Source organism: Amborella trichopoda, chromosome 13 (assembly GCF_054954075.1).
Source record: "Amborella trichopoda isolate Santa Cruz 75 chromosome 13, AtrichopodaSantaCruz75HAP2 v2.0, whole genome shotgun sequence".
Taxonomy (NCBI): domain Eukaryota; kingdom Viridiplantae; phylum Streptophyta; class Magnoliopsida; order Amborellales; family Amborellaceae; genus Amborella; species Amborella trichopoda.
In genome coordinates, this window is record NC_142348.1 from 2,869,630 (window position 1) to 2,883,129 (window position 13,500).

Here is a 13,500-nt window from a genome sequence, read left to right on the forward strand (position 1 = left end):
CAAATTTGGCTTGCTTTTAAGAGGTACTTATGAAATTCAGACGTTTGATTACCCAATATTTTATTAAAAAAAAATTTAAAAGGGAAAATGTGTGCAATCAAATTGTCCACTTCATTATTTTTTAAAAGACACCCATTATAAAAAGGAAATATATATAATAAGACTATTAACTTTTTGATATAAGGAGGCCGGCAAGTATTATTAACCATTAGTGTCATTGGAGCACAAAGTCCAACATAAAATTTCTTGAATACCGTAATACATTTCAACCGTCAATAGTTTTCCAAAAAAAAAACAAGTACTTCCAACAAGAAGGGCAACATTATCTATCGTGCAAGTGGTCAAGATTTACGAACGCAGGCTCGCTTGTATCAAGATACGCAACGATCAACATTAGAAGGGAAGAAAATAGATGGCCAGAAAAAAATAGATGGCCACGGTTACATATAGGTTCAAAATTTTAATATTCTTTTTACAAACTTGTTTCACAAGGAATTTTGTGTCTCTCTCTCCATACATCGGCAAGAGACCGCAAGAAACACCACCACTTAATGAAAAAATGGGACACGGGAAAAATAACGATGATTAGTATGCAGTTTTATTTCCAAATTGTCTCATTTGCATCTGTAAAAACTGCATTGTGATTTTCAATGAGGCACTGGACGACCTCGATGGCACCAAAGTCAGTAGGAATACCATCGTCCAGTGGGATCGATGAAGAAGCATCCAGACTCTCGTTGTCACCATCGTCTGAGAAAACAAGCAGAGCATAACAAAGGCATTTCTTCACAAGTCAAAATTCGATCCCAATAAATATTTGCAACAAATGATGAAATATTTATTGTCCAAAAAATTTACAATACATTAAGGAAAACATGAATTATAACCTTATAAAAATGCACCACATCATTGTGGATCAAAGTGTTAGTGTTATACAAGCTGTGATAGGAAAATCGACAGTGTTACCAGGAAGTTGAGCATATATAGTTTTTTTTAAAAAAAAACATTATGCAGCATGGATCAGTCCAATATAAGTTGATAGAATCCAAATATACACTTAATATGTAGCGAACAAGTAATACTAAGAAAAACTGGGAGTATCCGGTAGCAATTCAGAATTTCTATTCTTGAAGTTCTCTAAATAAATTCAAACATCGATAATTCGATATTAAATCCAAACATCAATAATTCGATATTGGTTTTGGTAATAAAGAATAACCCACTAAATAATCGAAGGGATGCAAAAGTTCAGATTTTAACATAAAAAATATTGAGTAATCAAACGTATGTAAAGCATCAGATTATAGTATAAAAATAATCAAAGGGATGTAAAAGCATCAGATTCCAAGATAATTCTCAATTACACAGGAATAATGCAAGTTAAAAATCATGAAAAAAAGCTCACCAGAAAGGTCGTCCCATGCGTCGTATGGAGGTTGATCCCTTAAACTAGAAGACCTATTTAACTTGAAGGGTACGCCCAAAATAGAGCTCGTCTCACCATTTCCTCCAATTGGTTGGCGTCTCCAGTCTCCTTCTTGGCAAATAATGGCTGGTGCCATTTCAATAGCAAGGCTACGAGAATCCATCTGCAAACAATTTTATGATATTACATGTGTCACACTGAACAGATGAAGAAATACATATGATAGAAAGAAATAAAAAAGGAAATGGAAAAACAAAAGTGAAATGGAAAAGGTACATGAGAGAACAAAGGAATCAACTTTGCAAACAGATCGAGCAATCTAGACCACTGAACAAAAAGACAATACATTAATTATAGAAAGGAAAAAGGTTTTAATGCCCCCATTGGAATGGTGCTCCACACATCAAAAGCCACTTTTGAGGTAGATGAGGGACCCAAAAGAACTCCAAATCACCTTCACATCCCCCATTGGAATGGTGCTCCCCACATCAAAAGCCACTTTTGAGGTAGATGAGGGACCCAAAAGAACTTCAAATCACCTTCACATCATGCTCCTTCAAAAAAGATCTGTTTTGGAGCTCCAAAACGGTTCCAAATCCATCGGCTCCACTACCCATTCAAATGGATGGTCCAGATTTGATTTTGGGGTAGCAATAGAGTTGGAACACTTTTGGAGCTCACATCTAGTTTTGGTTTTTATTTTTTGAGAAGATTGTTTTTGGAATAAAGGTGGAGTGGTTTTGGAGGGAGGGGTCCCTTCACCTCCTCAGGAGTGGTTTTTTTGGTTTTGGAGGGAGGGGGTGCACCATTTGGTGCTCATTTAGAAGCACCAATCGCTTTCCCTAAAAAATTAGAATATTTTTATTTTCCAAAATTATGTGCAATCAATTCACCTTGTTAAGAGACGATTTCTTGCTCACACGAAGTAGCAATGCTGTCACAAACTCTAGTGTTGAGTAGCTAGCATTGGGCAGCATCTTCAATGCATTTCTCATATCTTGAACACTGACTCGAGCATTCTTAATCTTATGGTAGAGTGCAAATGTCGTAAGGGGCTCAGGGAGACTCATTAGATAGAACTTCATAAGAGCTGCCACATCAACTGGGCGTACACCCTCTGGTAAAGCTGCATGCCAATCTGTAGCAGCAACAAGATGCTCAGATTTTTCTTTCCAATAATTGATAAACAATGCAATCCGAATTACTAGAGTTGAAGTCTAAAATGATATCAAAGTCCCAAATTAGCATGATTTTAAGGTCATTGACCTAAAAGTGATTCTCATTGAGTTGTTTAACAATTTGGATTCCTTGGAGAATAAACGGGACCAAACAAGTAGAACCACATTTGTGAAAAAAATAAAACAGCAAACAATATTCCCTGATTTGCAACCCTTTGCTTGTTAAGCTGTGGTCTGCGTTTGAAAAGGCTAGCGGAAACCTCACAAAAAATTCTCAACAATTTGAAAATTAAACCAATTCATACTGAAGCTGTGATACCTTGGTTGTAGAGAGAAATCAGATTCTGAATGACTTTTCTATCTCCTTCAGCTTTGAACAAGTATTCAGTATGTAGGCCTAAAGCAGCATCAAGAAAAGAACTCCAGTGTCAGAGTTTGTAAAAACTAGGTTAGACAAGAAATGGTTATGTAATGTCTCTTTAGGCTCAAAGACAATCACCTGATAATATGAGGTAATCAGCACACGTGACCAATACTTCAGGAATGGGCCTGCTGGATTGCTGTCTCTGTACAGTAACCTCAAGTGGGACTCCAAATACTAAAATCATAATGCGGTAAGGTTATTTCTTGACACATTGAAAGTGTATCTTTTAATAAAAAAATTGTAATAGAGATGAAATTTAAAACAATTTATCATAATGCAGTAAGGTTATTTCTTGACACACTGAGTGTGTATTTTTTAATAAAAAAATTGTAATAGAGATGAAGTTTAAAACAATTTAGATAGTTTTATACAGAAACACAAAACGTCAAACTTCAAACAAAAAAAAAAAAAAAAAAGAACTTTAAATAAAAGCCTGCTACATGGAAGCACCAAACATAAAATCACGAGGGTAAAACTCAACAGCAGTTAGCTGAAGTGGAACACAGAAATCAGGTCCAGTTCCCCATGATTGACTCGCCATAATGGGCTCAAAGTTCCCTCTTGTTTTTCATGTTTATTTAAGCCCAGTCATAAGAACATGAACAAAGTGGTCAATTGTCACTAATGGTCAGCAAAGTCACAAGCACACAGAAGCCTTAGCAGAATCTAGATTTGTTCTGAATGACATTTTCAAATACCTAAACATCACATATTTCATGTATTGGTTACCTTAAGATGCCAATGCAGCAGTGTATAGGAGTCAGGACTTTCTGGAATCCTGTAGGAAAGTTGGATTTCACAACAGTTAAAAGGTAAGACTGATAGACTCATGGCCATCATGAAAACCAGATGCTGATCCAGTCCAATGAAATTATAATTGGAACATTTGGTCAGGTTATGTTTTGCTTTTCTAATATTAGATTTGGTAGTATGCCATCATTCTCTTGTTTTGCACTACTATGAGGAGGCTTGTGATAGAATGAGATTGGGGACCATTCTTTGCTGGTCAACCATTTTGGCCATCATCTTGAGGATTTCTACCATGTCTTCTAGAGGTGAAGTTTGAAACTAACATTTATTGTGAAATTTTTAACTTCAGAGAAAAGAAGCGGACCAATAAGATTCAATAACCCACAGAACAGACGAAGATGACTGGCAACGTGAAGATATGTGGACAAAAGGTCAGAGATTGGTATAATAATTCAAATGGTGAAAGATATGCTGTACTCACCGTCATCGCTTGCTACACCCTGAAAATATGAAAAAAACAAGAGGTAAGAACCTACATCTATACAATAAAAAACATCAAAATAAAAGGCTCAATGTATACCCAAGAATACCTTTTGCCATCTCTCAAGGTTCGTCAATATATTCTTACTTTTACTTGCAGTCTTCTTGGCAGCCTGAAAAACTAGAAGTCAGGGCTCAAGATTGATCATCAAGGAAATCAGAATTTCTTCTTGAATTCAACAAGCAAGTATTCCAAGTGATATAATCATATAAGCACACGTATAGACAGAATACGGATGATCACTATTGCTTCTTAAAGGTCCAGCCCGAGACAGATCCTAAAGCACTAAGTAACTATTCCTTAGACATGATCCAAACCAAGCTAACAAGATTTAGGGTAGACAGAAACTAAAAGTTGTGCATTCAAGTGAGATGTATCTCAAAGTGACGTGCCTTGAGGTGGGGAATCCGCTCCAGGGACGTCACTCTGCTGCATCTGGCCCGTCCTCTAGGCACCTTTGGAAAGCAGGAAGTGTGACAATGTACACGCTTCCCCGGCCCTTCTCATCAATTGTAAGGTTTGGTGGCCTGAAATTGACTTGGCTTTGCCAAAAGGCCTCATCTCTAGAAGCCCAGCTTGCGAGGCATCCCCCTCATATTAGGGAATCTCCCCTCAGTAGAGGGTTGGATTATGTGATTATGCAAGGGATGATACCTAGGGCTTTTCCTTCGGGGTGTGATTATGGGGTTTCGCATTTCTTTTATGCTGATGATGCTGTGATTTTTTGTGAAGCCTCTATTATTACTGCTATTGCTATGAAAGGGGTTCTATCCAATTTTGAGATGGCTACAGGCCAAAAACTCAATGTAACAAAATGCAAGTGCAAAAAAGCATTTATTTTCTTCAAGAAAATAGGCAAGTTCTCAAGACTTCCCCCAAAACCCATACTAAACGATCAAGCAAGTGAAAATTCTTGTAAAAATTTCCCATAAACCCACACTGAAGGACTAGGCAATTTTATTTTTTTTTGACAAGGTGACATAGGAATGGAACTTGAGACGTAGTGCTATGAAAACCCATCTCCAACCGTCCTGACCTGAGCCGGATTCCTGAAAGGACCAGGCAAGTTACTAATACTTTTTCATCATCATCACCATATCCCTCCTTATAAGGTCCTAAAGGACATGAAAACCCCATGGCATAAATGCTTACTAAGTGATCCAAAAACTATCACAATCTCATTGCTCAAACTTCATATCATATAAGGAATCTTTAGATTCTATTGGACTGTTTTGTGCTCTTTCCTTGATGAGAATAAGAGAAATATGTAAAGATCATGCTGAGGATGGTAGAAAGGCATAGTGTTCAATTCAATTCAGTGCCTTGACTCTCAGTCTCCAAAACAACCATAGGAAGAACTCATATAAAGAAGAATGCAAGCTTGCAGCAAGGAAGCAAGTCTAGTTTCAGGACAATTCAGTCTATTCTGGACTTAAGTATAGAGCAAAGTGCATCCACAACTAGAATATTCTATATCATAGAGTTTTTTATCAGGCAGCGAAGAATATTTCTTCTCTAGTTGCTTTCAGTTTCTTTGGATGAAATGTTCATCATCAGAATGAAAGAGCAAGCCAGGGGTCAATGTTCATCATATTCACTAGCTGCTGATGCACTTGAGAAGAAGGGGCCCAAACAATCGAAGTATCTGGCTGACCTTGATCTTCGGACATGGCCCAATATAGCTATCATACATTGTATGCCTAACAGTAATTAGAACTACGTGAGCCTATAGTTTAGACTCTGAGAGATATAAATGACAGGCAAAATCTCTACAGTTCCAGCACTGAAGAAGCATGTGGTAAATAATCCATGAACCCATGCTACAAATTACACCACAATGCCCACGTTCCTTGTGATACATTTAGTGACGACTAAAAGTAAGTGCTTTTCAGGTTTTCCCACATAATAAGCTTCAGAAAAAAGAAAATACAAAATAAATGCACCACACATGTTGGTATATATGGATTTTTTTTAGGGGATCAGTTCCTGGTATATGTGGGTTGTACCTCTTCAACTTTTGTTTTTCCTATGGAAACCTTGTCCTTGGTCTCTGAGAGTACCTCTTCAACTTTTGTCTTTCCTATGGCCACCTTGTCCTTGGTCTCTGAGAAACCCTTCTTCAACAATGTGCTAGTCGAAGCAGCTGCAAAGATAAGGCGCTCTTGTACAGATTCTCGAGGGGCTTGTTGTTGTCTTGACTGCTGAATAAGAGACCATCTCTTCTTCACTAACGACCCAACTTTTTCAGCCACATCGACAACATTACCACTTGCATCCTTTGCAAATGACCCGGCAGATTGTCCTGCCTGTTTTAGTTTAAAGCCTACATACAATTAAACAACAAACTATCACATAAATCATCTAAATGGCAACAATTGCACTAACGGGACATCTTTTAGCAAGTCCCACTTTGAAGTTGGAATTTTTTATTCTGATGAATTCAGTTAAATAAATTCAGGAACAGTTTGAAACCTACCTGAGGATGAAAAGAAATCAGTTGCCTTCTCACGCCACTGTGGAGGGACTGTTGAAGACATGGGATTTCTGTTGAAAAAATATGCAACTGAACAGAAATAAAATAGATAAGCATATAAAAAATTACACATATTTCAGCACCTAATCTAACACTTGATTGTTAAACTAAGAAAACATCAGAGAGAAAAACTAGGCAATTGATAAAAAAGTAATAAAAATTCAAGTACAGTTACAAACATAATACTTCTCAAGCCAAAACAAACTTATGAATCATTTATGTAAGACCCGTAAAACCCTTTAATACGACCAATATGTTATCTCAAAAAAAATTGAATATAAATTTAAGCACCCAAGCAAATTATAACTCACCAAAGTAATACTCGTGGAAAGATCATGAAAACCATTTTTCTCACAAGCTCAGGTGATTCACATCTCCATAATTATTTTCTTTTCTATAGTGGAATCGATAGCAATGAATAACAGGATGTGTGGATCAAGTACACCATGTGTATATGAAGATGTATGTGTACAGGAAAGGAAAAAACGTAAAGGAAAACGAAAACTGTCTCAGAAGTCAAAAAAACAAATATTGTTGCATACAATCTATCAAATTCCTAGGGGCAATTAATATAGAAGTTATTACATTTACACGTCGCTTGTCCAAGCTTCTGGATTTCAAGAAGATTAGCCTGTAGCAAAGCCAATCTCTTTCTAAACAACATATGTCTGTACAAAGTAGGCTGTGATTTTTGTCAAATAAAAGGTAAAATAAGGTAGAAGCAAGAAAACAAACCAATTATTGAATGTATATGAAGCAATCCAGGTCATAAAACAACATTATAAATTCAGACAAAGAACAAATAAAGCAATCCTTGGATATCCAGGCAAAAATCAATATTATCCACGTTCAATCTCTTTAATTCTAACAAGAACAAAAATAATCAGAGTAAAAGATAAGATAATCTTGATTCTTTTCCATCAATTTATAATTTCAATTCTATTTTTTCTGTTTCCACAAGGCCTCTCCTAACCTGGCCTAATCGAGGTTAAAAACATGAGAACATGTTGAATATCTATAAGAGTATAATCAAACCATCACAAAGCTATCAGAAGATGAAAAACTGTGCTACATGAAAGAAATGAAAAACACATGAAACAAAAAAATATTAGGAATGTTGTGCGTATAAAGTTAACCTTTTCCTCAAAATTTACATCTATAAAGTTAACCTGTTTATTTGAGGTGGACATCAGAGAAATTCACATAAAAAATCAAATACCGAGAGAGAGAGAGAGAGAGAGAGAGAGAGAGAGAGAGAGAGAGAGAGAGAGAGTTCTGGGCGCCATCGAAGCAGAGTTTCCTTATTCATGATCTTACTGACCTTTATTCGATGGAACCAGACGTATTTCAGAGAAATGCCAAAAGTTGCCTCAAAAGAGCTCCAAGAACCACCAAATTCTATGGATGCTTAGAAACACCATTGCTGTCCTGCCCAGAGAGCTCCAAGCTTCAAGAACCCTGTAAATGCTATAGCTTCCAAAAAGCTCTCTGATCAAGATGGATCAAAGAGAACTGTAAAATTAGGGTTTCTGAGAATTTTCAGAGTGCTTTTCTGTTCAAAATGGGTGAATCCGAAAATATTGTATTTTCCACTTTTAGGTCAATTTATAGGGGCCAAAAATTGCTTTACTCCTTTGCAATTAGACCAACGAAGTCATGGAGCGTGCAATGACGAGGTCTATTGCCATGGTGGAATCTTCGCGTGACACGTGTACGAATATTATTGTTTGAGGATTGAAGGACTCCAACTAGACTAACCGCTCATCGTCATCCTTGGCTAAATTTTGCTAAAAAATTAGGGGCAATGAGGTCTTCAGAATTTCGAAAATGCCTATATTTTTATTTCAATTCACGGGAGGACCCGGTTCTCTATATAGAAATAAAGAAAATTATAGTAAATGTACTTTAATTTTCGTCAGATTAAGATAAATTTTTCAATTTTCATAAACCTCACCTGCATTCTTTTTTTTTTTTTTTTTAATATTTTTTACTAAAATAACTTTCACTGTAGTCATATTACCGTACTGACTACTGCATTACGGTAATGACCAACCTAAACATTACATTACTTTAAGTACCGTAATGACCAGGCTAAATATTACAGTACTTTAAAGACCGTAATGCTCTCTAAGTCTCTTTCTCCATCATTTTCCACATCTCATTGGGCTTTTACTTTGAGGTACGAAATCTTTCCCTTTTTTTTTTTCGAGCAAGTTTCAAGAGTACTTTGTCGCATTTCAATCAAATTGAATTTTGAGCATTACAACGTGCTTACGGTCTTTAAAGTACCGAAATGTCTTGAACTTTGAGCATTGCGGTGTTTAGCTTCGTCATTACAGTACTTAAAGTACTGTAAATCCTTAAAAACTAATGGAAAACTACTGGAAATTTAAGCATTATAGTATTTTAAGTCCTGTAATGTTTAGCTTGGTCATTACAGTACTTAAAGTACTGGAATGCTTAGTCTGGTCATTACGGTACTTAAAGCACCATAATGCTTAGTCATTACGGTAATACGACTATTGTGAAGGCTATTTTGGTCACACAAAAAAAAGTCACAATTGAGAAAAAATAGTGTGGATGAGGTTTATAAAATTTGAGGGTTTTTTTTTTTTCCAATTAGGTGAAAATTAAGGCATATTTTTAATAATTTTCCTATAAATAACTAGTGATTTGAAAAGCACATCAGTGACCCAGATTGGGTGCCCAAAAAACCGGTCCCTATCCGTGAATTGGCGATTCAGGTTGTCGTTTTACATTGTGAAAAAACAATAAATCCCAGAAAAACACGAAAAAAACTAATGAACCGCCAAAAAACCAGTTTGAATAAGTGAATCGGTAGTTCAGATCACTATTTTATTGCAAACAATCATCGTTTTACAATGCGAAACTGTCGACTCCCTTCTAAACTCGGTTATTTTCTTATATATACGTAAAACCTGAATGCAGTGATTGATTCCTTGCTCGTACGAGGCCCTCAAGAGAACTTCCTTTAGATATTTTTACCACCTTTTCATATGGGGTGAGGTTTGCATAAGGTTGCCTCCTTATACCGTAGAAGTCAGGTGTACCTATAAGATTTACTTAGAGATGTCGTTTTGGCATCGAAAATCTTATGACAGTTTCAAAATCTCTTTTTATCTCCAATTAGAAGTTTGAAAATTTTAAAAATAGTATATATCAAGCAAATCAATAAACACTTGAAAATCTTGAAAACAGACAGTCCATATGACTTTTTACAAGATATATTATTTTTTGAACTTGGAATTCTCTTTTTTCTTCATGTCCATTCATCTCAAGGTCGAGATGATTAGTTGGAGGGTTTTCCTATGTAGAAACACTCTCCACTTTAGGATTTTTGAGATGTACCTTTCCTCAACAGTATAAGGTTGCAACCTTATACAAACTTTTTCCTTTCATATAAGGGTGTAGTTTGTACGAGGCCTAAACAATCAAAGTAAATCGCACGTTCAATGTTGAAAGATGTTATTTTAGTATTAAAAATATTTGGAATGGTTTGAAAATTTATTTTCATTTCTAATTATAAATTTTAAAATTTTAAAATGATGTAGATCGAGCATATTTGTGAAAACTTAAAAATATTGAAAATTGATCGTCCAAAAAATGCTTTATTTCCAAGAATTGAAAACCATCTTTTATTATTTCTACATTTTAAGGTCAAGATGATCGATTTGAGGATTTTTGGGCATCAAATCAACCCCTTGTAATTAATTTTTGAGGTGAACCTTAATTTGGTTGTTTAGGGTATGAGCATTTTATCAATCTCTATGCATATATAACTTTGATCAAACAATTACTACGAAGTTGTAATTGTATCATTATTATCAGTTCACTAACAAATCTTAAAATATTTAAAAATAATGTACCTAGAGATACATAAAAAGACGTCACAGAAATAATATATCAGAAGGATACAAGGAGGCAATGATCAAATTTGAAAGCTTTTCATATTTGACCAAAAACTCCACCCAAACATTTCCATTGAATGAGGCTTTTCATATTTGACCAAAAACTCCACCCAAACATTTCCATTGAATGAGGCTTGCCATGTATAATTTAAAGTGTTGGTATGTTAACGACTTTATCATCACCAACCTTTTTTTTCAATTATTTGAGGTTAATTAAACAAATCATGGTTCGTCTTTCTGCTCTATCAATGACCATACCCTCAATAAAGCCATAAATCGCTATATATTTTTTCACTACTCCCAACCATGTCTTTTTAAACCAATCTTTTGTCCTTTTAATAGAAAGGAGTTTGGGATGAGAGAGTACGAGAGAGAAAAAAATGGGGTTAAGGTGGTCATTTAGCAAAGACATGATTCACCATTATGAAGTGCCAATTTTAGAAAAGGAGGTAGGTTTATTTTTTAAATAAAATAAAAATATTTATATTTTTCAAGAGAAAATGATAGTTAAGTCAACTTGGCCATATATACGGCCCGGAAGTAAAGGGAAAGGTTTTTATACTTCTTCTACAGCATAGAAGATCTATGTTTCCCCTACCATCCAACCGTCCAATTTTGATCAAGAGAGACACTCATCATTTGATCTTAGATCTGACGTCTCAAAGTATTTTATTTTTAGTTTTTCTTATATACAAATTGTATGGATATAAAATTTGGTACATGTCATCTTCTCAATGGGGCGCACCTATAAACAATATTAAAAATAATTTTTTGATAAAATATAATGATCAAAATACCCCTCAAATATTTTAAGGGTATGGTTATTTTATTTTATTGAAATTTTTTTTTTAATATTTTTCACTAGTGCAAGATTAATAGAGGATTGAACGTACAAAATTTGGTGTCAAAATAGTTTATATAAAAAAAAATTAAAAATAAAAAAATGTAGAGACATGACATTGTGATTGAAGCAATCTTAACCTCTATTCAGAATGGAGGATTGGATAAAAGGCAGTATATAAGTTTTATGCTGTAGGAGAAGCATAGAAAGCTTGCCCGGAAGTAAATAGTATAAGAAAGCAAAAATTATTTAAGCGCATGTACCGTGCTCCCTTGGAGCATATTGTACATTTACCTCTCAATCAAAACAACCACTTATTTCAATCTTAAATTTTGGGATACTGGATAAATAATTGAAGAAAATAAACAAATAAACAAAGTTATTAAGATCTGATCCGTGTACAATTTTAGGGCGTTATTTTTTTTGCATGCACTCAAGGATCTACTAAGCAATTTTTGTTTCAGTAGGGGCTAAGTTAAGTAAATCATTAACAGAAAATTTGGGGTCTCGAGAACAGTCCAAGTAGGTTTTGCATGAGGGAGCATATGTACATTTTGCTCTTGTGGGAAAGTATAATCATTTTTTATTCTTGTCATGCATGTTGCTTTCCAAATGAGATGGCGTGCACCTTAGCCGCCAATTTCGTCCATTTGGAATGAGCAGCCGAGCAGGTGGTTCCACCGATATATAAATATAAAAGCGCAAAAGCAAGGAAAAAACTTACGCAGAAGTAAGGTGAACCCAAGAAATCCAGTAGAAAAGAGTATCTCAAAATCGGAAAAAAAAACAAAAAACAAAAAAAAGAATTTCAAATCCTAAAAATAGTACATCATGTAACAAGTTACATGAACAGTTAATTTTCAAATGTTTATAAATTTGCTGGACCTGCATCATTTTTTAAAATTTTAAATTTCATAATAAGGTTGAACATAGATTTTCAAACCACACTCAGCCTTCTTCAAATGTTTTAATTTTAGTTTATAAGGTTTCCTTATCGATGGCTAGACTATTTTGTTTTAAGAGGATAAAATAAGGTTTTAGTGTACAATAGGTTTTAGTGTACAACATGGACATGCATAACTGTATATCTTAGGACTTTACTGAGACAATAGTCATGATACTTTAGAAACTCAAACTTCTCTTATTATTATTTTACCGACTCCGCACAAAAATATCTAATCTAAGTCACATAAATTTAACTTGATTTAAATTACATGTGACCAAATCATGTTTGAAAAGCCAATTTTAGAATTAATATTTTTATGATTCATATCAGTATCAAATGCTAATAACATAACATAACATAAGCCTTATAACAAGACCCGATTCTACATAGAATGTTAATCACATGCCATATATTGTACTTGATAAAAAGGTCACGCTACAGAGAAGATGCTATCTTCACAGTAATTCAGGGGTGTGGTTCTCTTTCGAGAAGGACTCCCTTCCTATCCACATGGATGGATTGAGGATCAAAACCTTACTACATATATCATTTCGACCACATGATTATGATTTTACAAAAAATAAATTTGAAGTCTTAAAAATGATCTATATTTTGCTCTAGACTCTTCATTTCAATTCTTCAAAAATCATCTAATGTATACCTATTTTTGAAACTTCCAAACTCACAGAAGAGTCCAGAAAACATTTCAAGTGATTGAAGATGTGCTTCAGGTTCTAAAACCTTTAAAACACTGGTCAATGCATGGAAAATATATACAATATGACCATTTACTTTTGGTATAAAGACATCACAATCATTGTTGACTGTTAGATGTGTAATCGGGCAGGTGGGGCTCCGCCCATGACCGGGCACAAAGTTCAAAGGAAACATCTTAAATTTTGAAAATTTTCCCCGGATATAAGATTTCACAT

General features: G+C 34.8%; 1 protein-coding gene across 4 annotated transcripts; it reads right to left on the bottom strand.

Annotated features, from left to right (window-relative positions):
- Nucleotides 1-400: 400 nt before the first annotated feature.
- Nucleotides 401-8,603, bottom strand: LOC18428221 (small G protein family protein / RhoGAP family protein). 4 transcript variants are annotated; one of them, XM_006837258.4, is made up of 10 exons: nucleotides 8,174-8,603; nucleotides 6,796-6,882; nucleotides 6,326-6,642; nucleotides 4,369-4,431; nucleotides 4,260-4,278; nucleotides 3,104-3,202; nucleotides 2,924-3,001; nucleotides 2,320-2,564; nucleotides 1,406-1,589; nucleotides 401-750 (listed from the first exon to the last, which is right to left on the bottom strand). In XM_006837258.4, exons 2-10 carry the CDS (start codon nucleotides 6,854-6,856, stop codon nucleotides 599-601), a joined length of 1,218 nt encoding a protein of 405 aa, XP_006837321.1. In that variant the 5' UTR covers nucleotides 6,857-6,882; nucleotides 8,174-8,603; the 3' UTR covers nucleotides 401-598. The 4 variants fall into 4 exon arrangements, with proteins under 4 accessions (XP_006837321.1, XP_020519311.1, XP_020519310.1 ...); XM_020663652.2 differs by having other exon boundaries at nucleotides 6,380-6,642; nucleotides 8,174-8,503; XM_020663651.2 differs by having other exon boundaries at nucleotides 6,796-6,863; nucleotides 8,174-8,502.
- Between the last annotated feature and the right edge of the window lie 4,897 nt (nucleotides 8,604-13,500).

What these genes read in the sequence shown, in the direction of transcription:
- LOC18428221 (XM_006837258.4), bottom strand. Translation starts at nt 6,856, where the DNA reads ATGTCTTCAACAGTCCCTCCACAGTGGCGTGAGAAGGCAACTGATTTC. An exon ending in TGATTTCTTTTCATCCTCAG is followed by an intron (nt 6,643 to 6,795) that starts GTAGGTTTCAAA and finishes AATTGTATGTAG; the next exon opens with GCTTTAAACTAAAACAGGCA. An exon ending in TGATTACCTCATATTATCAG is followed by an intron (nt 3,002 to 3,103) that starts GTGATTGTCTTT and finishes ATGCTGCTTTAG; the next exon opens with GCCTACATACTGAATACTTG.